Source organism: Macaca fascicularis, chromosome 5 (genome assembly GCF_037993035.2).
Source record: "Macaca fascicularis isolate 582-1 chromosome 5, T2T-MFA8v1.1".
In the NCBI taxonomy this organism is placed as follows: domain Eukaryota; kingdom Metazoa; phylum Chordata; class Mammalia; order Primates; family Cercopithecidae; genus Macaca; species Macaca fascicularis.
The window spans coordinates 47100183-47127558 of NC_088379.1; the positions used below are offsets into that span (position 1 = coordinate 47100183).

General features: G+C 39.0%; 1 protein-coding gene across 4 annotated transcripts in view; it reads left to right on the forward strand.

The window, feature by feature from the left end:
* ATP10D (ATPase phospholipid transporting 10D (putative)) overlaps positions 1 to 27376 on the forward strand; it is a 279019-nt gene that overhangs the window by 243485 nt on the left and 8158 nt on the right. For all 4 annotated transcript variants that reach the window (XM_065544966.2, XM_065544965.2, XM_015450328.4 and 1 more), the window contains 10 exons: positions 246 to 855; positions 1507 to 1613; positions 3534 to 3660; positions 6188 to 6372; positions 11753 to 12062; positions 14600 to 14676; positions 15308 to 15433; positions 18931 to 19131; positions 22603 to 22683; positions 24171 to 24275. In XM_065544966.2, the coding sequence (XP_065401038.1) occupies positions 246 to 855; positions 1507 to 1613; positions 3534 to 3660; positions 6188 to 6372; positions 11753 to 12062; positions 14600 to 14676; positions 15308 to 15433; positions 18931 to 19131; positions 22603 to 22683; positions 24171 to 24275 (1929 nt within the window). The remainder of the gene's footprint in view (positions 1 to 245; positions 856 to 1506; positions 1614 to 3533; positions 3661 to 6187; positions 6373 to 11752; positions 12063 to 14599; positions 14677 to 15307; positions 15434 to 18930; positions 19132 to 22602; positions 22684 to 24170; positions 24276 to 27376) is intronic.

The following is a 27376-nucleotide window of genomic DNA, read 5'->3' on the forward strand; positions in this document are numbered from 1 at the left end:
ATATTAGCAAAGTATTACATAAATATTAAAAATATTAATAAAAATCAAATTATCTAAATATTTATTTAAAAACAAAGTTTTATTTGTATTAATATTTTCCATGGCAGTTGTAAGTAAGGAATGGGATGCTAGCCATTTAAGAGAGTGGTAACTCTTTTTATATCTAATTTATGTCCAGTTTGCCTTCAAAGTTGTTATAAACTGCTTTTGACTGTATTGAGACCTTCCTAAATTGTCTTTCATAGATCAGGCACCCTTCACTGGGGGGGTTGCCCATTAAGTCTTTGGAAGAGATTAAAAGTCTTTTCCAGAGATTGTCTGTCCGAAGATCAAGTTCACCATCGCTTAACAGTGGGAAAGAGCCATCTTCTGGAGTTCCAAACGCCTTTGTGAGCAGACTCCCTCTCTTTAGTCGAATAAAACCGGCTTCACCTGTGGAGGAAGAGGTCTCCCAGGTGTGTGAGAGCCCCCAGTGCTCCAGTAGCTCAGCTTGCTGCACAGAAACAGAGAAACAACACAGTGATGCAGGCCTTCTGAATGGCAAGGCAGAGTCCCTCCCTGGACAGCCAATGGCCTGCAACCTGTGTTATGAGGCTGAGAGCCCAGACGAAGCGGCCTTAGTGTATGCTGCCAGGGCTTACCAGTGCACTTTACAGTCTCGGACACCAGAGCAGGTCATGGTGGACTTTGCTGCTTTGGGACCATTAACATTTCAACTCCTACACATCCTGCCCTTTGACTCAGTAAGAAAAAGAATGTCTGTTGTGGTCCGGCACCCCCTTTCCAATCAAGTTGTGGTGTATACAAAGGGCGCCGATTCTGTGATCATGGAGTTACTGTCAGTGGCTTCCCCAGGTAAGCTTATGCAAAAATGAGATAGTAGTAATTTGAAAAGCTCGGAGATTAAAAGACCACACTCGATGACTTTATAAAGGCGAAGAAATAGATATTTGGGGACTAATCGCATTTGGTAAAGTAGGGGGAAGCTGCCTAGGATTTGATGGGAAAGCAAGTAAGTTTTGGGGCTACCCAGATCTGAGTTCAAATGTGAACTCCATCATTAGTGGGGTCTTGATAAAGTTAGCTAACTATTCTGTGCCTAAGTCTTCAACTCAATGAGTCTTATAGTACCTCCTTTATAGGTTCCTGAAAGGTTTAATGACATACTACATGCAGTGTATTTGAAGAGCCTTTGGCCAAGTGCCTAGCAAATGGAAAGTGCCCAATAAATGTCAGCTAGCAGCATTATAGTTATGTTACTGTTGTTATTGATGATTTGGGAACAGTGTTTGTATCAAGTTCGTGTACTTTCCTCTGCCCAAGGGGAAAGAAACGAGGGAAAGATTTATTCTGAGTGGTCCCTTTTACAGATACCCCTTTGGGATTCAAAACCAGAAGGCTTTTTTATGTGTTTGTTTAGTGTGGATTAAACTATTATTGTTTTAAAAAGTATTTCTGTAATTTGGCAGACAGGTAGGAACTCAAGCATCTTGTCCATTATTTCAGATGGAGCAAGTCCGGAAAAACAGCAGATGATAATAAGGGAGAAAACCCAGAGGCACTTGGATGACTATGCCAAACAAGGCCTTCGTACTTTATGTATAGCAAAGAAGGTGAGACTGCTTAGTGCACTCCATCTTTTTTGTTTTTTCCTTGTTTAACTATCATTGACTGAAAACCAGCATGTAGTAAACCCTAATCCAGGCACTGGGGAAGTCCCCTGGACACTGGCTCTCTTTTTACCTTCTCTATTCTATATATTGGTTGGTTGAAGTTTGTTCAAAGTATTTTGCTAGAAGGATCCCTAAAGGTTATATTCTCTAAGTTCTTGCATGTTTCAATATGTCTGTGAGTGCTTTTATATGTAAACAGTTGTTTGACTGGGAACAAAAATCTCTGGATCTTACTTTCTTTCCCTCAGGACTTTGAAAATGTTGACCACTCTGTCTTACAGCATTAAATCTGCTTTGGAAAGAATGAGGCCACAGATCAGCCTTAACTTTTTCATTATAAGTTCTTAATACTCTTTTCTTATGTGCCCGTAAGTCTTTATATGTAAATTCAGGTAAATATCCAAATATTATCTCAGTATTGATTATTCTTTATTGAGAATGATTTTGGTACATAGCATATCCTTTCTAAACCAAAGTTTAGTAAGAAAGAAGATGGAGCTCCAATAAATTATTTGAGGGATGTTCTTACCAGAACTTTTCATTTCTTACCCAAGTTTTAGTTCATGGGAGCTGCATTAGGGAAAGTGGGATCTGTTGTAGACCCCAAGGAACTCAGTCAACCAGCTGCATAAGAAATCAAAAGCCTGATGGCTGGGCACAGTAGCTCACACCTGTAATCAGGAGGCCGAGGCAGGTGGATCACCTGGGGTCAGGAGTTTGAGACCAGCCTGGCTAACATGGTGAAACCCCGTCTCTACTTAAAATACAAAAATTAGCCGGGTCTGGTGGTGCATGCCTGTAATCCCAGCTACTCGGGAGGCTGAGACAGGAGAATTGCTTGAACTTGGGAGGCGGAGGTTGCAGTAAGCTGAGATTGCGCCACTGCACTCCAGCCTGGACAACAGAGCGAAACTCCATCTCAAAACAAAAACAAAAACAAAATCAAAAGCCTTCCCCACACACAGTTAAAGGAAGAATGGAGAGTTCATGATTAAACCAACTCTGCCTTTTCAATTGAATGATCCTGCCGTTGATTAAAATGTAGCCCAGCAAGTGCCAGATTCTCTCAAATCGAATGACCCGTGGGCAAGAACGAGTAGACAGAGAGAGGAATTGCCTCACCCCCTTTACCCCACTCTGCTTTATAAAAACCGAAATGTAGATTTCTCCTTCTATGGCAACCTAAAGACAAAGGAAAATGTATCATTGATCACTTCTCCAGGAATTTCATTTAATTTTTGTTTGGAATAAGACTTGTTTCACCCATAGGACCCTTCTCTGTTTACCATTCATTAACCACATAAAATAACCATCAAAGGAGAATGGCGTGAACCCGGGAGGCAGAGCTTGTAGTGAGCCGAGATCATGCCACTGCACTGCAGCCTGGGCCAGAATGAGACTCTGTCTCCAAAAAAAAAAAAAAAAAAAAAAAAAACCATCAAAAGATATGAAAGGTGCTGCTGGTAACAGAATCCTTCGAACTAAACAGTCCTGATACCATTTTCTCAACTGCACCATTAGAATCAAACTGGATTTAACTGTCAATTGGAGACCACTCCCAATTGCATACTTTCTGATTTCATTAAAGACATTAATCCACTGTCATCATATATGGTGCCTAGAATTTCCAGAAATACTGAATTAAAGGGTCCATCCGTCATCATTGTTGCACTAGTCTGACCACAGAGTTTGGGAAGCTAGTGTCCAGGTGATGTGAGGATATGGATCTGACGTGGCTGTGCCCAGAGGGAGGAATATGTAAAACAAGTTGATGGTTTGATATTTTGCCAGAGGTCAGTCCTGGTATTCCCACAAGATCATATGGCTTGCTTCATACCTCTCTTTTAATTTTTCCCATAGGTTATGAGTGACACTGAATATGCAGAGTGGCTGAGGAATCATTTTTTAGCTGAAACCAGCATTGACAACAGGGAAGAATTACTACTTGAATCTGCCATGAGGTTGGAGAACAAACTTACATTACTTGGTAGGTGAATTACGTTGTATTGCCTGAATGGAGGATTTTGAAAAACACTGGATATCTCTGAATAAGGGTTATTCACCAGTGCCTTTTCTTCCACTGTGATTTAATAAACATATATAGATCTGCCTACCCTGTCCAATCTGATCTCTATCCAACTTCCAATCCATTCTATTCTGTTGTCCACTGCAGTGAACTAGACTTCACTTGTGATGGGATCAGGATGGTCACCGCAAGAAGATCATGTAAAACCCAACACTAAACATAGACTACAAAGTCAAGTAAATGTTCCAATAAATATCTTGGTTTAAATCAAGATAAATATCAGAATAGAGTTTCTTGTCAGGCATTGGATAAGGTGCTTAATATGTGTTATCTTTTTGTTGAATTCTCACAACAAATTTCCATCTTATGTAGAGGAAATGTGGGGCACAGAATAGTTCAATGACTTGTTCAAGGTCATATGCCAGTGGCTGACATTACTCATTAACCAAACATGGAACTCATGTCTGCCTGGCTCCAAGCTTTTTATCCTGCATCTGCTACTGGACTAAGGAAAAGTATTTTTCTTCTCTTCTTGATTTCAACTAAAATTGCACAACTGATCCCTCTTGTCTTGGATTAAACTGAATCTTAGAATTATCTGAAGTGCTTTAAAAAATATTGATGCCTGCATCCTATCCCCTGAGATTCTGATTCAAGTGATCTGTTGTGTGGCTTGGGCATTGGAATTTTTTATAGCTCCCTAAAGTGATGCTAAAGGTGGTCAAGTTTGAGAACCACTGTCTAAGAGTCTGGAGACCTAGATTCTAATATAAGCTCTGATATACCAAGATACCAGCTTCTGAGCTCCATTCCTCTATTTAGGAGGAAAGCATTGACCTAACTTAGTATCTAGCAAATAGAGCAATGATACCTACACTAAGTGATTTCTCTGTGACAGTGTAAGTAGTATAGGTCCACATTTCCTCATCTGAGATTCCAAAATCAAAAATGCTCCCTGGGTTTAGTGCCAAAACTCATTTGGCAGAAGAATCATGCCTGATTTGATATAAGACTATTTATAGTTCTTTATTATCCTAATTTGTGTGAACATTTGTCAGTTTTCCTGCAGAAAAATTAACATGCTTGATTACCGAGTATTATAGAATATGGTATATGCACCATATTACTTTTTTAATATCTGAAAAATGTTTGAATTCCAAAACACATATGGCCCCAGTTGTTTCAGAAAAGGAAACTGTAGACCCATGAAAGAACATTGCAAATAGACATTGCATCTTACTGGCAAGAACATTCTTTAAAAGCCTGCCCTTTAAAGGACATGAACAGATATTTTTCTAAAGAAGACATACAAGTGGCCACAAACATGAAAAAATGCTCAACATCACTAGTTATCAGGTGCAGACAAATGCAAATTCAAACCACAGTGAGATACCATCTTACACCAGTCAGAATGGCTATTAAAATGTCAGAAAACAACAGATGTTGGCAAGGATGCAGAGAAAAAGGAACGCTTATATACTGCTGGTAGGAATGTAAATTAGTACAAATTCTATGGAAAAACAGTATGGAGATTCTCAAAGAACTGAAAATGGAATTACCCTTCAATCCAGTAATCCCACTACTGGGTATCTATCTACCCAAAAGAAAAGAAATCATTATATCAAAAAAGTACTTGCAATCATAGGTTTATCACAGCACTGTTCACGATAGCAAAGTCATAGAATCAATCTAAGTGTCCATCAACAAACGATTAAAGAAAAATGTGATATATATATATCTACACACACACACGCATATATATATATATACACAATGGAATCCTACTCAGTCATAAAATAGAATGAAATTGTGTCTTTTGCAGCAACATGGATGAAACTGGATGCCATTATCTTAAGTGAAATAACCCAGAAACAGAAAGTCAAGTACCACATGTTCTCGCTTATAAGTAAGAGCTAAATAAGGTGTACACATGGACATGGAGAATGAAATAGTAGACATTGGAGACTCAGAAAAGTGGAAGGATAGCTCAGGGGGCAAGGGATGAGAAATTACCTAACAGGTACAATTTACACTATTGGCATGATGATTACACTGAGAACCCAGATTTCACCCCTAAACAGTATTTCAGTGTAACAAAACTGCATTTGTACCCCTAAATCTATAAAAATAAAAATAAATAAAATCCCACCCTTATCCTTGGGAATATCATAGAATTATAAAATTGTAGTGTAAGGTTGCATAAACAATTGACTCAAACACCTTCAATTTACAGATAAGAAAACTAGCCAAAAGGAGAATAAGTAAGTTTGATAAATTCATTGATCCCTGAGGCTTCCTTCCCAAAATATTACATTGCATATAATTTTGGTCTGGGTTGTCAAACCTCCTTTGACTCTCCAAAGGCAGCTGGGCAGTTTATATAGTTTAGGGTTGAGCTGGCTAACAGATATGATTCAACTGTAGACTAGCTGAGCTTCAGCTGGCTTTGGTTTCTTACAAGTCCTATTTTACTTTGGTTATTTTTTAGGTGCTACTGGCATTGAAGACCGTTTGCAGGAGGGAGTCCCTGAATCTATAGAAGCTCTTCACAAAGCGGGTATCAAGATTTGGATGCTGACAGGGGACAAGCAGGAGACAGCTGTCAACATAGCTTATGCATGCAAACTACTAGAGCCAGATGACAAGCTTTTTATCCTCAATACCCAAAGTAAAGTAAGTATATTGAGATTAAACCAGTTCTTCTATATTTTCAAAGCTATTGGAACATCTGAGATTTGATGTATGCAAGGATAAAAAACAAAACAAAACAGCAACCATTAGCTTTTGTTTGTTTGTTTGTTTGTTTTTGAGACGTAGTCTTTCTCTGTCACCCAGGCTGGAGTGCAGTGGTGTGTTATCTTGGCTCACTGCAACCTCTGCCTCCCAGGTTCAAGCAATTCTGCTTCAGCCTCTCAAGTAGCTGGGATTACAGGCATCTGCCACCACACCTGTATTTGTATTTGTATTTTTAGTAGAGATGGGGTTTCACCATGTTGGCCAGGCTGGTCTTGAACTCTTGACCTCAAGTGATCTGCCTGCTTTGGCCTCCCAAAGTTCTGAGATTATGGGGTAAGCCACTGTGCCCGGCCAGCAACCATTAGCTTCTTGATAATTTTTTCTATCCAGAAACCTACCTTGTGCTTGGAAGGGCGTCATAGTTCTTCTAAAGGCTTAGTGGAAAATTATAATGATTCAGAGGAATCATTGCTGAATAAAGGCGTTAGGAGAAAGTTTTGTTTTATTTTTTTTATTTGCTTTCCTCCCATCCACACTGGATTACCAGGGATCTGACAGGCCTTAGCCCAAAATGAGAAAATATATCAAGTCCTGAGACAGGAATCTACCTCCCTTTCAAGATGAGAAAAAGTGATAGTGTCTATTGAAATCAGGTGAATAAATTATTAAATATTTTTATGGCAATTCTAAAAATAGACTCTTAGGGAATTCATGCCTTCATGTAATTCCTAGATAGTGCTCCCGAGAATATCATAAGTTTGAAGAACTGTTTAAGGGAAAAGGAAAATGTCATTTTTTAAAGAAGAAGGAATATAAGAGGCTTAGACTCAGACCAGTTTTTTCTATTTTTGCCTCCCGCTAATCTGTAACGCCAATGTTTGATCAGATAAATGAGGGTTTTATTTTTCTCAGAAGCCTTCCAGTATAGTGATACCCTCCAAGATTTGTGCACATTGTTTATTTTTTCTTGAAAAACTTCCTCCCATTCTTCTTCAGTAGTCAGACTTAATCAGTGATATCAATCCCATCACTGCAGTCTGCCTTCTTTGAAATCTTGTGGAACTTTTCTTCAAGATCACTTCTTGAGCTTTGCCTGCCTAAGGCTGCCATGATTGGTTAGCATGTTTCTGTTTGTTTGTTTGTTTGTTCGTTTTTGAGACGGAGTCTTGCTCTGTTGCCCAGGCTGGAGTGCGATGGTGTGATCTCGGCTCACTGCAAGCTCCCCGCCCTGGGTTCACGCCATTCTCCTGCCTCAGCTTCCGGGGTAACTGGGATTACAGGCTCCCAACACCATGCCCGGCTAATTTTTTCTGTATTTTTAGTAGAAACGAGGTTTCACCATTTTAGCCAGGGTGGTCTCGATCTCCTGACCTCGCGATCTGCCTGCCTTAGCCTCCCAAAGTGCTGGGATTACAGGCGTGAGCCACCGCGCCCAGCCTGGTTAGCATGTTTTTATAGTCAGGCCTCAACCAGCACCCAGCTAAATGGTACATTTTGAGAAAAGGGAAAAATAGAGTGGGTTCTTCTTTACGGTGGCCCAGTGACCCGTAACCACAACCAGCAGCCAACTCCCAGTAGCTGCAGGGGGCAGAACCAAAGAAGATGCTTAGTCATTTCAGTCACCAAAAAGAATGTAGCCTAGGTGGCTGGTAAGACTAGCGATCAAATGCTTGGCCTGCTGCTGACCGAGTATTCGGCCTTGGGGAGTTACCCTCCTATGCTGCTTTTTCTTTACTTGTAATGGGAGAGTAATGACTATTTAATAGGGTTTTTGTGAGCATTAAATGAAAAAATATAAATTGTTTAATGCGGTGCCTATGAGATGAGAGAGGTTCAGTAAGCATTAAAAAATAAAAATAGAGATTGTTGTGAATAGTAAAATCTTTAGGACTGTGAAATTCATTTATAATGCAATATATCCATGTAAAAAATTACACTTGTATCCTTAAATTTATATAAATAAAAAATTATTTATAAATACACAATTTTTCTTATGTTTAAAGGCATTTAACACTATCAATTCAAGAAGTATTTACTGAGTATCTATAACTTTTTTGCTATCGATAGCTATTCCGCGTGGGAATTTTCCAAATAACTAGACTACAACAAACATAATTAATTTAGTTTAATCACGACTCAAGATAAAAAGCCAGGCACATAGTATGGGCTCAGTCAGTAGTATTTAACACGTTTCTTTCCCCCTCACACTCCTAGTCCCTCAGGAATCACTAAGAGTTTAAAAGGACTGGAAGATCATGGAGCCCAGTGTGTCACAGTGAAGGAATTGCTCCTATAACATTCTAAATAGGCAACATGGCAGCCAGTGGAATGTCTGAAGTCACTTTTGTCGTGTCATCTTTACACATTTCCATCAATGTTGTTCTTCAATTTACACATTAGATTATAAGTGTTGCCAGTTATAAATTACCTTTTACTCTCATAGAAGTTTTTTTCTTCGTTTGTTTTAATATAGTCATATCCTGTTTGTAACTAGTTACTGCATTGGAATATACAAAGGCCTTTCAGGATTGGTCATTTAATTTTTTAAGTTTTATTTTTGTAATTTCATTTAAACTTTTCTCCTCAGATTGGTAACTTTCTATCTTCATAGTTTATATTAGAATCTACAAAAAGGCTTTCCATACCTGATCTCATTTGACAATTACAACAAATAGACATATAAAATAAATTATCTGTTTTATAACTTGAGACTCCAGATGCTTGTGATTTCTCTAAGTACATCTGATTACTAAACTTTAAATTTTCTGATTCCTATTTCAGTATATTTTCTAATTATATATCACATATTACATATATACAGTTGATTCTCCTTATTTGTAGAGCTATGGTTTATGTAGTTGCCTCGAGCTCTGAATTAGTAAACACTGACCACTGCTTTTAGAGGAGATACAAAGTTAGCTTACTCTAATTACAATATACTGTCAACAATCAATATGTGACCTTGTTTCTTCTGAAATGTACCTTATTTCATATGCATATTAATGATTCATTAACGTTAAATGCATTGCCAACAACACTGTAACGTATACCCAAACAAAGCTTATCTAACATGGGTAAGTTCCCCCGATAAGACACATCACAGCCCTTTTTACTTGGAAACACTGCAGCACCATGATTGGAAGTCATTTTAAACAGCAAAATCACTGACAAAAAGTAGAAAGATGCAAAAAATATGCCACTAAATAGCCCATGAAAAGAAGACTTTGCTACAGTTTGAGAAGTGGCAAAAGAAGGCATCATGGTGTTCAGCTTCAGCTGGGAATGGGCATATCACGTGACTTAAATGTCACTCTTTGCATGTGCCACTCAAATGTCACTCTGTGACATGTGACCACAAAAGCACCTCAAGTATTGTGAAATTACAGATAAATTTTATCACGCAGCTGAAATGACAAATGTGGACTCCACAGATAATGAAGATTAGCTGTGTGTGTGTATGTACTTCTGTTATTTTTATAATGAAAAAATAGTTAATTCGTAAAACCTAAACACATACTCAAATAAATAGAAGAGTACAAAAACCTTTATAATCAATTTATAATCATAAAACTACAATTTAAAATTATATTTTGGAGAATATCCACACAGACTGTATTCTGTATACTGGAAGCATATTGATGCCACAAAGACCATATTTATATTGTTGTATGGTATTGCAGCTGTATTCTTTCAATTACAAATACCTTACACATAATCCGATGTTAATGTTTTCAATGACTGTGAGGCATGTTACTTTCTAAATGTGCCTTTTTAATTTAACCAAACTCCGGAAGGATTTTAAAAATAATTTTTACTATGATGTAATGAGCTGTATGAGCATATCTGATTCATCTCTGTATACTTTTCCTTAAGGGCTTTGGAGGTGTATGAGATCAAATTCATTCCTAAAATAGAGCCCTATGAACACTCCACAAGAGTGTTTGTAGTTTTTGTGCTGTTTCGTACACACATATCCATATCTACTTCTTCCTTGCTTTTCTTATTTTGTTGTAGGTTGAGAAATGCTTGATGAAACAGCATTGAAAATCACAGCGAACAAGCTCTGAGTGACAGCTCTTTCACAAATCAACTATTTCAGACTTAGTGTATAAACTAAACTTAAATTCACTGCTCCTGGATTTGGAATCTATCTTAGTGGTCACTTGACACAAGAATTTCTGGATAAGCTTATTGTTCATCTTCTTAAGTAGAATTCATTCAATGAATGTTTACTGAGTACCTGATGTGGTCCTCTTTTAAGCCTCATGAAGGCTTAAAAGTAAATTAAAAGTGATACCTGCCTTTAAGGAACTTCCTAACTAGTATGGAGTGAGGATGTATACAAACGAGATGTGATAAGTACCACCAAGAACATCCTGGCCAGCATGCAAGCGCCATGAGGGCAGGAATTTTCATGTTTGTTGGTGTAGGTCCAGCTCATAGAATGTTTTCTAATATATAGTTTCTCATTAAATACTTAGTGAGTGGATGAACACATTGAATCCAAAAGAAGATATAAACAATAATTACTATTTCAAATGTCTGCCATGTGTCACGCCTTACACTAGGAGTTTTGCATGTATTATTTTGCTTAAGCCTCACAACAACATTATGATGGAAATAATATTTGCATATTTTTAATGAGAAAGTTAAGGTTTAGAGAAGTTACATAGTTTGCCCAAGGTCAAGCAGCTGCTAATTGGCAGAATGAGACCAGAGGACTCTTGGGATTCACTGTTCAAGAAGGCAAATTGCACACATGAAGAAATTTCACAGCTATTTCTTTATAAGAAATGCAGTTGTTGGCCGGGCGCGGTGGCTCACGCCTGTAATCCCAGCACTTTGGGAGGCCGAGGCGGGCGGATCACAAGGTCAGGAGATCGAGACCACGGTGAAACCCCGTCTTTACTAAAAATACAAAAAATTAGCCGGGCGCGGTTGTGGGTGCCTGTAGTCCCAGCTACTCGGGAGGCTGAGGCAGGAGAATGGCGTGAACCCGGGAGGCGGAGCTTGCAGTGAGCCGAGATCGCGCCACTGCACTCCAGCCTGGGCGACAGAGCGAGACTCCGTCTCAAAAAAAAAAAAAAAAAAAAAAGAAATGCAGTTGGGGGTGAGATGTTCCCCCTCCTTTTAACCCATCCCCACATACACACAGAACTCTCTGTGGAAGACTCGTAAAATCTTTGAAAATAATCAGTTATTCATTATTTGAGGTTTTCTTGATTCAGCAATTGCTAAAAAATGACAATAAAAAAATGTAACTGGTTCTGGCACCCAGGGAGCCTGGAGGCTAACCACCTTTGCCTCTTGTTTCAAGGATGCCTGTGGGATGCTGATGAGCACAATTTTGAAAGAACTTCAGAAGAAAACTCAAGCCCTGCCAGAGCAAGTGTCATTAAGTGTAGATTTACATCAGCCTCCTGTCCCCCAGGACTCCGGGTTACGAGCTGGACTCATTATCACTGGGAAGACCCTGGAGTTTGCTCTGCAAGAAAGTCTACAAAAGCAGTTCCTGGAACTGACATCTTGGTGTCAAACTGTGGTCTGCTGCCGAGCCACACCGCTGCAGAAAAGTGAAGTGGTGAAATTGGTCCGCAGCCATCTCCAGGTGATGACCCTCGCCATTGGTGAGTGAGGATGAATCCAAGTCCTGCACTTCTTCCTTTCACACCACACCAGACACCGATCCTTCTGTCTCTTTCCTCTCCCAGTGCTCCTTCCATTTTCCTCCTCCCTTTCTCTCTACCACATTCACTCCTTCCCATCACCTGTTTGAGCACCTTCCTCTATCACCTATTTGAGCACCTTCTGTGAACCAGGTAGTAGGGATGTGACATGGTAAACAATAAAATAGTCCAGACTTCTTAGTTTAGTGTCAGACCCCCAAATCAACAAGCTTAAGCCGAGTAATAAACTGAATCACAGAACTGAAAAATTCATGTGTTCTACCTTCAGGAAAGCTAAATTCAAGGACATGACAATTCATTTATCCATTCCACAAATATTTATCAAGTGCCTTCTTTGTACCAGGCATTTTTCTAAGGAATGGAGATACAAAAGTATATAAAATTGACAAAGTACCTTTTTACAAGGAACTTACATCTAGTAGGAAGGCATACAGTAAAACAAAGCATAAATCTGTAAGGTATCAGATAGTGATAAGTACTATTGAAAAAATAAAGTGGACTAAGGAGATGTAGAGCACTGGAGATAGGCTGGGGCTGCTCTTTTAAGCACGATTTTCCAAGAAGGTCTCACTGCTAAGGTTGACTGGGAGCAGAGACATGAAGGAAATCATAAAGGGGCCATGGGAGACACGGGGAAGAACATTCCTGGAAGAGAAGACAGCGAAAATGAAAGCCATGAGGGGAACCATGTTTGGTGTGTTTGAGGACAAAGGGAGGAGTTTTGTGCAGGTTATTAAAGGTCAGAGAAGCGGCAGGGGGCCAGATCACACAGGGTCTTAGAGGACATTGTAAAATTAGGGAGCCATTGAAGGATTTTCAGCAGAAGTGGGACATGATTTGCCTTAAATTTAAAATGATCATGTTGGCTGTTCTGTCAGAGTAATTGTTGGACTGCAGAGACATACGAAATCAGTTTTGATAATTCAGCAAGAGATGATGGCGGCTTGGGCACAGCTGGGAGCAAAGGAAGGGTTGGGACGTGGTCAGATAATGGGCATGGTCTAAAAAAAGACCCAGTGACATTTGCTGGCATATTGGATATGTTATATGAGAGAAAGAGTTGTCAAAGGGAATGCCAAAGTTATGTCTAAGAACAGAAAGAACAGAGTTGCCATTTACTGAGATAGAGGCAGGGGAAATTGGGAATTGGGTCTTACTCATGTGAAGTTTGAAAAGGCCATTAAATGTCTAAGCAGTGATATTGGTGTGAAGCGAGAATAAAAGTCTGGAATTTAGGAATAGGAAATTGGCTAGAGATGTAAATTTGAAAATCAAAAGTCTAGTGCATATCAGGCTGGGTACAGTGGCTCACGCTTGTAATCCCAGCACTTTGGGAAGCCGAGGTGGGTGGATCACTTGAGGTCAGGAGTTCAAGACCAGCCTGGCCAACATGGTGCAACCCCACCTCTACTACAAATACGAAACTTGGTCAGGCATGGTGGTGGGAGCCTGTAATCCCAGCTACTAGGGAGGCTGAGGCAAAGAATGACTTGAACCCAGGAGGCAGAGGTTGCAGTGAGCTGAGATTGTGCCACTGCATTCCAGCCTGGGTGACAGAGCAAGATTCTGTCCCAAAAAAAAAAAAAGAAAGAAAAGAAAAAAAAGAGTCTAGTGGATATTAAAGCCTTGACACTAAAGAATGAGTATAACTGAAGAGAATTGTAGTATGAGATTAAGATCTCAGAGACTCCAGTGTTAAGCTGAAGACTTGGCATATCAGCGCTCTCTTTCAATGTCTGTTTTCCCTCTGGACTGCTTCCAGTCTCAGGTAACTTTCCCCCCAGGGTGGTGATGTAGCCACTAAAACTCCTGGGTTTCCATCATATCCTATTAACAACTTGGGTGAAAAGATAGCATCACTTTTCAGATTGCTGCAGTAAAGTTTCAGGATTAGGGTGGAATTTTGTTCAGTTATCTTGTTGAATAAACAAATAAATGAATTATTCAAGCTTATGGATCCAGATGTTTCCGAAGCGAAAACTCCTGGATTTATAATTATATATAACATAATTAGAATTTATTACATTATAATTATATTCATATGGATTATATATAATACTTATAATTTATATCATACATTATATATAATATATAACAATTATTAAGCTGAGAGCAAGAAAAATTGAAATCCAGCAAAGTGAGCTGCCGGTGATAAGGACAGTGTTATCACGTGCATGGCTACAGGGAGAAGGGTGTATCTGGAGAATGGAAGGTAGCATGAGTGACATGAAAAACAAGATCAGTCTGGGTAGGTGCCATAGCGTGAAGCAGTTTAAAGCAGTGTTGAGTTTGGAATTCTTCCTGATGGCAGTGGGATGACACTTCATTTCTGTTTAACTTACTTCCAGGAAACTTGGAGAAAGGGATGAACTTTGAAGGATTTATTTGTTCACTTGAGCTGCCCCTATCGATTTGCAACATTTACACCCTTTCTTTACTCCTCATAAGTTTCTCTCCTTTTTTTCTGCCTCATGAAGGTGATGGTGCCAATGATGTTAGCATGATACAAGTGGCAGACATTGGAATAGGAGTCTCGGGTCAAGAAGGCATGCAGGTGAGTGGATATTGTGCACCCAAGTTCTGTGGCCTTGACCTGCCCATCCAAAGGCAGCATTCTCCACGGTAAATTCTCTGTGGCAGAGTGAGGTTGTGTGTGGCTAGCTGAGGAGTGGGAGACAGGAAGTTTACCTATCCATTCACTGATTTTTTTACTAGGTGAGTATTATGGCATTTCCTGGATAATTTTAGCTGTATTATTCACCTGTTAAAAATAGAGCTTACCTAAATCATAGGAATATATATTTTAGTCCTGCAATAGCTGCGTAAATTCTGACTCTGAAGAAGCTACTAAGGATTTGAATGAAGGACCTAAAGATCTTGAGGCAGGTGAGGGAGGAAAAAAAAAGGGAAAGAAGAGGGTATGAGAGGAAAAGGAAGGAAGTGGGAGTGTCCTATTTGTGTGCACGTGTGTATATGTATATGTGGGTGTGTGTGTGGGATGGTATTTTAGGCACAAAATTCAGATAAAAGCTCGTAATCCAAAAAATGATTTTCATTCATGTATGGAACAAATGCTGTCAGAAGAAGGTAGAATATGAGACTTAGAGTTTCCCAAGAATTGTGCTGTGTCTGTTCTAACATGTTTGATCATTCAGGATGGCATTCTCTCCCCATTGCATCTGCAGGCTGTGATGGCCAGTGACTTTGCCGTTTCTCAGTTCAAACATCTCAGCAAGCTCCTTCTTGTCCATGGACACTGGTGTTATACACGGCTTTCCAACATGATTCTCTATTTTTTCTATAAGAATGTGGTATGTAACCCCAGAGAATTTGTGCCTTTTCCCTTCATGCCTTCCAAGCCTGTTGCATCAGGAATGAAGAGGAAGTGTCCTATGCTAAACTCACTTTCCTTATTGATGTATTGGGAACAGCCAGGACCAGTCTTGCTGTCTTATCAGAACTAAGCTGGGAATGTGCTATGTTTCAGCTGCTGACAGCAAATTGCCAGGCTTGTCCATCTGCTAACATTTTCTACTCCCTGTGCATTTAAATTAAGTCCTGTCTGTTTCATTTAAAATCCAGTTTTTAACCTTCCATAAAAAAAAGGCTGTGACAAGAAGAATTATGAAATGTTTAATGCTATCTGTCAGTAGAGAATGAAAAGGTTTGCATCCATTTTACTGGAAATATCAAAAAATATCAGCTCTTCCATATTAATGCCCCATGTATTATAGTAAAGACAGATACAGATGAAAACCTAGTATGTCTTAGCATGTAGCTGGCTGTTGCTCACAGATGTAAGCATTCTCTAGCCAACCTATAAAATGTATTTGTGCTCAGTAGTTATTTAACGATAAAGGAATTATATTTTGATTATTTAATTCCTAAAAGGGCAGAATTTGATTAGAAATCCAGGCCTCTAATCTTCAGCCTACTATTTAAATTTCATTTTCCTCTTTTTATAAAATCATACGTAATCAGATGTAAGTATCTTCTAAGAGGGGTAATTATGTAAATATCATGAATTTTAGGCCAAATTCACTCTTAGTTTTTAAAGTCCGTATGTAGTATGTTAGTAGTAGACATGGGTTGATATCAATCTATTAAAATACCATTTTCAGGAGAAAAAAAGTCATTTTTAGGAGATCCCAAATGTGTCATTTAGAACTCTGTGTGCGTGAGTGTGTATGTCCATCAGTAGGAATATTTTTTTTTTTTTCCTGCAGCACAATACACTTTTCAGGAATCGCTCAAGACTTTACTAATTAGAATTAGTGCAGTTAGTCAAAGTTTAGTAAAACTCAGATACTTTAGGAAAATATTTGAAATGTATGAAATCTCTGCCTGAGTATGTGCTTCTGGGGAAAACTGCAGCTTGTAATTTACAATTCCAGAACTTAGTGGCCAATGGCTTTTAAAGAGGAGCCCCTCTCCCAAGTTTTTATTTTAAACCTTTGCATTTGTTCACCTTCTCCCCAATTGTGGCAATATCCATTCACCTCCTCACCTCCTTTTAACTCCAGATTGAATCCAACAGCAAAGAAATACTAGTATTAGGAGGAGATGCTATATACTCTCGAAGAGAGGGAGTGTTCATTAGTAGAGAGAATCAGGACCTCGGTGGTCTTCCTGCTCCATAATCCTTGAGTGGCCATTCATACTGATAATCTCCAGACTTAATTGATATCTGTTATTTACCTAGCTAAACAATGCATATTTTATATGCTATGCAAAGGGCTTGGACCAGAAGCCATTAGAGCAGCTTATCTTTCTGAGACCATGGTTCTTGGATGTTGGACAACCTTTGAGGTCTCAATGAAGACAATGGATTCATTCCCCCAGAATAGTGTCCCAAACCACAAACCATACATTTTTAGAAACTGGGCATGATCCATGTCCGTAGACACTAGACTAAGAAAATCTATTCTGGCCAGGTACGTTGGTTCACGCCTGTGATCCCAGCACTTTGGGAGGCTGAGGCGGGTAGATCACGAGGTCAAGAGATCAGGAAATTGAAAATCTATTCTAGGGATTGTGGCCCTTGTCTTGAGGTTCTAGTGTATCTATGATGACAATATTTTTTTTTAATAAGACATTTTACAGATCGTGACTACTTTCTTGTTTGTGTGTTTGATTTTTGAGACAGGATCTCATTCTGTCCCTCAGAGTAGAGTGCAGTGGCATGATCTCAGCTCACTGCAACCCCTGCCTCCCGAGTTCAAGCTATCCTCCAACCTCAGCCTCCTGAGAAGCTGGGACTAAAGGCATGCCACACCATACTTAGCTAATATCTGTTTTTTTTTTTTTTTTTTTTTTTTTTTTTGGTAGAGATAGGATTTCACCATGTTGGCCAGGATGGTCTCCAAGTGATCTGCCCGCCTTGGCCTCCCAGAGTGCTGGGATTACAGGCATAAGCCACTGCATCCGGCTGATGATGACTATTTTCTAACTTGATCTTAATACTAAGCCCTAAGGTAGTATAATTCTCATTTTACAGAGCAGGAAATAATAATTCAGGGAGGTTAGGGAAATGACCTAAAGGCAAAGAATCAACTGGAAGTATCCCCCAGCCTTGAAACAAAACTCCCTCTAAGTCCAGTATCCTTTCCTGTGGCCTGCCCTGCTTAAGAGCACAGAGCTTTTTATAGTGAACTTAGTTTGTCTGAGACAAAATACTGCAGGAAACCATGTAGAATCCCTGTGCCTGGCCTCTAGGGTCACCAACTATCCTGGTTTCCCTGAGAGTGTTCCGGTTTTAGCACTGGGAATCCCAAAGCCTGGGAAATCCCTCAGTCCCAAGAAAACTGGGATGGTTGACCACTCTGCTGGCACCATTCCATTTTACCACTATGTATTTATCAACCCAGAAGGCAAGAAAATGGACGTTTGTGCTGTGTCTACTCCATGTCTGTGCCAGGCACTGGGCTAGACTCTCTTCATCTAGTGTTGAATCCTTCAATTTGAATACTGGTTCTGCTACTTATTAGCCACATGGCTTTGGGCAAGTTTCTTAGTCTCTCTGTGCCTCAGTATCTTAGTTCAGGCTGCTGTAACAAAGTACCACAGACAGGTGGTTTGTAAACAACATTTCTTCCCCACCATTCTGGAGGCTGGAAATCCAGATGAGGGTACTAGAATGGTCAGGTTCTGGTGCGGGTTTTCTTCCGGATTGTAGATTTCTCATTATATCCTTACATAAAAAGAGATGAGATGATGAGAGCTCTCTGGGGTGTCTTTCATAAAGAAACTGATTCCATTCATGAGGCCTCCGATGTCATGGCCTAATCACCTCCCAAAGGTACCACCTCATAACATTGTCACAGTGGGGATAGTGCTCTGCGATCTCAAGCAGGGCAGCCCACAGGAAAGGATATTGAACTTAGATAGAGGGAGTTTTGTTTCAAGAGGATTTCATATACATTTTGGGAGGATACAAACATTCAGTTAATTACACTCAGTTTCCTGATCTGTAAAATGGGAACAACAATCTAATTCCCAAGTTGTTATGATGATTAAATGAATTATTCACAAAGCACTTAGAACAGAGCTAGCACCACATAATAGGTGATGACCATTTCACACATAGGTGTGTGTGTATGTGTGTGTCTGTGTGTGTGTGTACATACATGTGCACATTTTAATAAAATATTTACCAAAAAAAGCTGCAAGGTAAATTGTGGTCCTCTCTTATATAAGAAAACTGCAGAGAGGCTGAGGTCACCAAGCTCAAAATGGCAGCATTTGGAATGTGTAATCATAGCACCCATTACTGATTCTAAGATCTGAATGTCCTTCTTTGTGTCTCTAGGCCTATGTGAACCTCCTTTTCTGGTACCAGTTCTTTTGTGGATTTTCAGGAACATCTATGACTGATTACTGGGTTTTGATCTTCTTCAACCTCCTCTTCACATCTGCCCCTCCCGTCATTTACGGTGTTTTGGAGAAAGACGTGTCTGCAGAGACCCTCATGCAACTGCCTGAACTTTACAAAAGTGGTCAGAAATCAGAGGTAGGTGTTAAAGCAAGAGTGCTTGGATGGATCCATATCCATTATAAAAGCCAGTGTGTTTTCTTAATTAGCCAAATATTGCAGTCCACTCAGAACTGTTTGAAATATCTGATTGTTTTGAAAGATCTCTACTCATGTGGCAGATATTAACTTACTTGCCCTTGAGGTAAATACAGATTAATCTATGAAGGGCCTTATGTACTTATAAGAAGAAATCTAAAGTTTGATCTTACAACCAATAATATCTAACATTTACTAAACCCCATTGCCATCTATTGTGCTAACTACTTGACATCGCCTGTCTGATTTATCTTCATGAAAACACATTGAGACAGAACCTAGTGTTGGTCCCATTCTAAGATGAAGAATCTGAACCTCGAAGGGGTTAAGTAATTTTTCAAGAAATCCCACCACTAAAAAGTGGTTCGGTATATGTTAGAAAGAATAGGTTATGTTTACTCTCAGTTTAAATTCTGGTTCTGCGGTAGGTGACGTTGGTAAATTTTTTAACTTGCCTGTGCTGCAGGTTCTTTATGGGAATGATGTGAGGATTAAGGAAGATAATACAGGTACAGTTTCCAGCCATAGTAAGCTCTCAATGTTGTCATTTTTACCCTCTGGAATTAACCAGAAATTTGAGGAAATCCCAAATTTAAAATAATGCATTTATTTTCATCAGTCTAACTATTCTGACTTAAAATGCCTTTCTGGAATGGAGAGTCATTTAGTGTCCTTACACTACCTAGAACAACCGACAGAGAAATCACAGATTCAGCTTTCAGGAAAGAAGGGGTCCTTATAATCCTTTAATATCATCCAATCCATTCAGACCAAGGAACTACATGGGTTTTCCTAAAGGAGTCCAGTCTGACTTCAAGTTCAAGCCAGGATGCAAGAACATGTGATTGATGTCAGTGAAGCTTGTCCCACTCCCCAGGCATAATTGAAATTCCAAATCCATTGAGGAAAGGAGGGTTGAGGGAGATTTTCAATCAAAGTTTTTATAGCCCGTATTTTAAAAGCCCATTTGTATGGACTAAAGATTGTTATTGGTCCTTATCCTTGAGAGAAATGAGATTATTGTTTCCTGTTGTTGAATCCTTTCACCAATCCTTTGTACACATTGTTCTAGTTAACTGGCCAGTTATATAAAACATGATCATGGTAGGCAGATTTTCCCAGCATATAGCTATTGATAAAAGGTAACTGATTTCATTGACTTTACCTTCTAAAATTTGTGCTTTCTTTGAACTTGGACTCCAACAAAATTATGTTTTATGCTTGGATCGTTTTCCTGTGTTCAGTGTCATTAAATATTCTCTCCAGGGCTACAGAATCTCTCTCCTCTAAAGATGAGTGTGGAAGTCTGCAATCAGAAGCTTCCCTTCCACGAAGCCTCACCCCCATGTCTCGTCACCCACACAGTCTTTTTTTTTTTTTTTTTTTTCTGGCTTTGGCTTCATGTCCAGACTTTCCCCTTTCAGTTTCCAGTGGACCCCGTGAGTTAATCCCTCCAGCCTCTCATTTATCTTAATCATGATCCTTCTCTCTTTACTTTGGTAAGTCCTATTCCTCATGTGACCGTGGAAAATTGTATTTCTTTCGTTTTACTCTAGGTTCTTTGAGCAACCTCTATTTCCCCAGATGCATGAAGTTATATTTTAACTTATCTCTAAGTGGTTCTCTCTTGTCCAGTGGCATTTTGCTTGCCCCTCTGTCTCTGGCACATTCTCTTCTACCATTGGATTGGGGTTCTGCTGAGATTGTATGGACATTTGTATAAAGAAAGGTAGGCAGAATATCCCTCATATCCAATGAGGAAATAATAGAAGAAGATATAGAGAAAAGTGGACTGGAAGCAATGAATCTTCATTGCTTTGATTTTCCAGAGGACGAAGGGATAAAAAGGGATAGATGTAAAAATTCCAAGTATATTATTTTAAAGAATGGAAGAACATATATGGAGAATTTGTATATTTATAAAGTTTTGTTCTTTAAGAGACAGTGTAACATTTTCAAGGAAGCTTCAGCCTCTGCATTTGGAGGAAAACAAGACTGAGAACATGTTAGGAAAAGACTAGCTCGGGGATGTGACACATGTTTTTCCAATTTTGTTCATCGCAGATATCACTAATAAATGATAGCACTCTTTCCTGCTGGATCTGAATGCAGCCTCAGAATCCTTCACACAGCCCCAGAATCCAACTTCAGAGTTGGCTCTTGTTTGAAAAGTCATTTTCAATCATTTGACTATTTTTTTTCTTTTTTCTTTTTTTGTCTCTTATGTTTTCTTTTTTTCTCTAAGATTTGTGTAGGAAGCAGTTTACTACATGAAAACTTGTATACGAATACTTTATTAACCTGATAAGTATTTGTTGGGCACCTGGTATGTACAAGACACTGTTTTAGTCACTTGTATAAAAGAGTCAGCGTTCTACTCTATGATGCTTGCATTCCACTGACAAAACTAGAAAATTTATTAAACAGATATAATTATTCTTGATGGTGATGAGATACTTCTCAGGTTTCCATGGTAGTAAGCGCCTGAGTGGGCACAACTTTTAGACTGGCTTGGTGTGCCTGTATGAGGAAGAGATATTTGAGCTAGGATACAAGTAATAAGGAACTGCTCATGTAGGAGGTCCAGGATAAGAATTCCTGGCAGAGAGAACAGCACAGGTAAATCCCTGAGGAAAGAATGGATCTGGCACATTTGAGGAGAAGAATGAAGGTCCATACTGCAGAATCAAAATGGCAAGAAGTAACCTGGAGAACTATTCAGTGAGCAAACCAGGTAGGACCTTATAGGTCATGAGAAGAAACTTAGATTGTGTTGGAAATGCAGTGGGAAGTCATTGGAGGGAGTGGAAGGAGTCAATTTGATTAATTAGAGAGATGACATAACCTGGTTTACATTTTTTTAAGTCCATTTCCAATTTGCCTTAAGAAATTGGAAAAAAGGGCAGCAAGCTGCCTTTTTTTTCTAAATGGGAAATGGATTTAAGACCATCTGGCTGATTTGGGAAGATTGGATTGAGAAGAGGGGAGGAAGCAAAGAGGGTGGTTAGATGGCTATCCAGCCATTCAGAGACAGTTGATAGTGAATTGGAATGAAAGGAGTAATTTAGAGAAAGAGGAATGGATAGAGTTGGAGAAGTTTTGGAACAGTACTTTCTGATCAGTAGGAAAGGAGAAGTTAGTACTACTGGCTGTATTTCAGCTAGATTTAAAATTTATCCTGTAATAAAGGCAACATGAGTTGAATAAACATTCCTTCAAGGATTTTTTTCATCATGTTTACTTGTGAACCCATCACATTCAGTTACCCTTATCTTTACCTCTGTTGAAAAACACCACCTGAAGAAATGAAGCTTTCTCTCACAGAAATAAATGTAAGTACTGGCTTGTGTTGTTTCTTTTCTTGGACCCTTGTTAATCTTACTCCCTCCCCGTTATCTGCTTCATTTCTAGGCATACTTACCCCATACCTTCTGGATCACCTTATTGGATGCTTTTTATCAAAGCCTGGTCTGCTTCTTTGTGCCTTATTTTGTGAGTCTTTGTTCACTCAGTATATTTGTTATTAATGAATCAATGATGCTTCTTTGTACTATGCCACCAATATCAGCATAAAGGAGGGCAGATTGCTCATATAATCAAGTTGATTATAAACTGACTAAAGTATAATCTTCCCAAAAATATATGTTAGGTAATGGATTAAATTTAGATAGACATACCTAGTTTGAGTCCTCTTAGGCCTCTTGTTAACCCTGTACTGCTTAAAAATTTTTATCAATGACTTGAACAAAATTGGATGTCTGGCTATATAATTAGATTAGTCAAAAATCAGACAGGCTGGGTACAGTGGCTCACACCTGTAATCTCAGCATTTTGGGAGGCCAAGGCAGGTGGATTGCTTGAGTTGAGGAGTTTGAAACCATCCTGTGCAACACAGTGAGGCCACCTTCTCTACAAAAAATTTAAAAATTAGGTGAGTGTAGTGGTGTGGACCTGTGGCCCCAGCTATTTGGGAGGCTGAGGTTGGAGGATCGCTTGAGCCCAGGAGGTCTAGGCTGCAGTGAACTCAGTGAACTGTGATCGTGCCACTGCACTCCAGCCTAGATAACAGACTGAGACCCTGTCTAAAAAAAATCAGAGAGGAAATGCCAGAATATGACAGCTTTTATTAGTGAGTGCTGGGCTAATTCTACTCGAATGATATTCAGAGCATTAAATTTAAGATTCTATAAGTAGTGTCTCTAAAACTATAAAATCTGTTTTACAGGTAAAGAATGGAAGAAATGTAACAAAGCAAAGAATGTATAAGCTTTAATTTTAAAAAATTTAGGCTAACACCAAGCACAAAGCAGCATTGTATAGCTGCTCATCCACATATACCCCTCTCCTAAAGAAAACACCTCTATCATGGGTGGTGTTAATAGAAGCACAGTGTTAAGAATGAAAAAGATTATCATTTCTAAATTAATAATTTTTATTCTTTATTCAAATAAAATCATTTGAATTAGCCTTGCTAGAGTTTTCTGGCTATACTGCACTTCAGGAGAAATATAAACAAGGCAGTCTGAAGTATATTCAGAAGAGAATGAAGATGATGGTGAAACATGAGAAAATTGTGTCATTAGAGGAATAGTTTAAGGACTTGAAGACATATAGGAAAGGAGGGTATATTTTCCTCGGAAAGATAGTCATAATAGCTGCCTCAAAGATTTGTAGCTCTGTTAAATAGAACAAATTTCTCTATACCTTAAAAAGCTAGCAGTGTGAGTAAAAGGCTCCAGGAGGATCAATTATAATTCAGAATAAAGAGGAATTCCAGTTCAAAAAAATTGAAGATTAGATGCCCTGTCTGGGAGAGAGTCAGTCTCTTATTTGTGAAAATGTTCAAGTTTATTTCAAATGGCCAGTTCATAGGGACCTTGTAGAAGGGACTCAAGCCTTGGTTGAATTGTAGATAAAGTGATGTTACCCACACCAAGTTGCACAACTATCCAGGATCATCTAATGTCCTCTCTTTCTAGACCTACCAGGGCTCAGATATTGACATCTTTGCATTTGGAAACCCCCTGAACACAGCTGCTCTGTTCATCATTCTCCTCCATCTGATCATTGAAAGCAAGAGTTTGGTGAGTGGTTTTCTCGCCTCTGAAGTAGCCTAAAATCTTTTATGCTTGGGGATATGTCTTCTATTAGCAGTGACCCTGAAGATAAGTGGTAATGAGAAGAGTAATGAATCTATGGGAGAAGGGTGATCACAGCTACTCTGGGTGATCACTGAATGCCATTATGCCGAGATTGATGTGTAGCTGGGGAAAGTGGAAAACACCTGCCTTGCTCCCTTTGGTAGTATCAGTGGTGGAGGGTTCATGGAGATGTGAGACAGACTGGAGGGATACTTAACCTTCATTCTTCAAGACCAAGCTGATTACTTTCAGTGAAAATGGAAAAAAGGTGTTGTATCATAATCCTGGTACAGTGACTTTAGGGATGATTTTATGCCTTCCTCATAATAAAAAAAAAGAAAAATCTTTTTTTGGCTCCCCTTTGGGTAAAACCCTTCAGTGGTTTCCCATTGTACTTGGAATAAAATATGAAAGCCCTAAGATGGTGCGGTGATGCTGTACTTCTCTCTCCAACCTCATTTCCACATATTCATGGGCTGGAACCATCTTATCCCTCTTTCAGTTTCTTCAATACATTGAACTGATTACCACGTCAGGATCTTGGCACTTAATTTATCTTTTAATGGAGGTAATTTTCATTCCCTCTTGCATCCCTGCACTTTACCCAACTTAAATGTTATTTAGATTTCATCAAAAATATAATTTCCCCCATAGCCTTTCCCTAACCACCCATTCTCTGATACCATTCTCTTTCTTTTACTCATAACTCTAATCATAATTTATAATTATTTATTTAATTATGTGATTATCTGAGGCCAAGTGCAGTAACTCACACCTGCAATTCCAGAGCTTTGGGAGGCTGAGGAGGGAGGATCACATGAAGCTAAGAATTCAAGACCAGCCTAGGCAACATAGTGAGACCCTGTCTCCACAAAAAATAACAAAACTAACTGTGTGTCATGGCACATGCCAGCAGTCTTAGCTACTTGGGAGACTGAGGAGGAGGCTCACTTGAGCCCAACAGTGAGCTCTGCAGTAAGCTATGATCATGCCACTGAACTCCAGCTTGGGAAACAGAGAGAAACCCTATCTCTAAAAACAACAACAAAAAAAATGTGATTACCTTATTCATGTTTATCTTCCACATTAGACTATGCTCTCTGTGAGGGCAGGGTTCATACCTATTTTGTTCACCACTGCATACAGTGTTAAGGACAAGACTGGCACACAGCAGGTGCTCAAAAAATATTTGAATGGATAAATAAATGATTAAATATTCAGTTTTGGGGTTATGTTTACCATCCTGATAATATATGAATTTTAAATAGGAAATAGCTGAATAAGGTTATAGTTTAAAATATATGCAGTTATATTACAAAATTATTTATAACAATTTCTAAAGTAGGGCTGATTATTTTGGACATTATTTGCTTTGCTTATAATCTATAACAAAATCTTACAAGCTAAAATGTAGTAAAAGGTTAATATCTGCAAATACCAGATGGGTAGAGTAAAGGAAATTCTAGAACTGAAATATTTGGGATTCTTTTTATACCTATTCAATTTTTAAGCCATTGCATTGATACTTTTGGTGGCCACCTGAGAAAATGCCAAAGGTTCTGACATTTATTAGTGTTCCAGAGGATTTAACACATAAAGTGTATCAGTTTGGATTCACTGATTATGAGCAACATCATCTGAATAACCTGAGGAAATAGAAAAATTATTTAAAAAATATAATGAAGAACCATGATAGAACAAAATAAAGAAAAGCAAAAATATCTGAGAAACCAGAGTGACTCTGGAGATGTACAGAGCAAAAACTAATGGACAGACTTGTCAGGATGGTCCTCTGGTCTGAACTGGCTCCATTCATTTTCTTTCTGCTCTTGCCCCATTGTGCTCCAAGTCTATTATATTGTGATAGAATCCTATTTCCCTAGCTTCAGTCACAGGCTTTGACTATGGGAGGAATATTTTGCCGAGGCTGCACACAATGTTGGGTCCTCACCAAGAAGGGGAGTGAAAGCTAGAGTCAAAGATAAACAGAGACTGCTGTTGAAAGGATGCATCATTCAAGAATTGTTTCTTATGCTGGAGGATGCATGGCTAGAAATCCTGGCCCTGCAGATCTCTTGTCAATAAAAGTCAGCCATTCTGAAAGTATCAAACTCTTTCCCTTCATGCTCTTATTCACCATCTCATTGCCACCTCCCACTTCCCTTGTTGGTTTTTACCCAGTATTCTTTGACTTTCACTTCTTTGTATCAATTCACTTAAATGTATAAACTCTATGAAGTCTCTATCTCACTTGCCAAAAGCATGTTTTTGTTGTTGTTGTTGTTGTTGTTGTTGTTGAGAGGGAGTCTTGCTCTATCGCCCAGGCTGGAGTGCAGTGGTGTGATCTCGGCTCACTGCAAGCTCCACCTCCTGGGTTCATGCTATTCTCCTGCCTCAGACTCCCGAGTAGCTGGGACTACAGGTGCCCGCTCCCACGCCTGGCTAATTTTGTTTTTGCATTTTTAGTAGAGATGGGGTTTCACCATGTTAGCCAGGATGGTCTCGATCGCCTGACCTCGTGATCCACCCGTCTCAGCCTCCCAAAGTGCTGAGATTACAGGCGTGAGCCACTGCGCCTGGCCAAAGCATGTTGTAAGAGATAAAAAATTGGAGCAATATGGCTCAAATAGAAGGAAAGACATTTGAGAAAGAAAAAAAAAAAGGAATTACTGTTTTAGCAGCATAAAGATCTTAATCCAGGAGTTAGCTAACATTTTTCTAGTTGTTTGTACATTTTATTAAAAAATAAGCAGTCTGTGTGACTCTTGTGAAGATATCTGCCATGGGGAAATACCTTGCAAGATTAGGAGAGAAAAGAAGAAAATCTAACTTATTTGAAAATTATAGCCCTAGAAAATTAAAGAGATTAATAAAAGCAGTGTTTTCCTAAAAAGCATGATATGTGCTAGCAATAGTACACACCATGATTTTAGGTAATACTGCATACTGCACTAAATAACACTAAATACTACATACTTCTTATTATATCAAAGAGATATCTCATTTGATGCTATTATGTTTTATCACAGTAATTCTTGCTAATT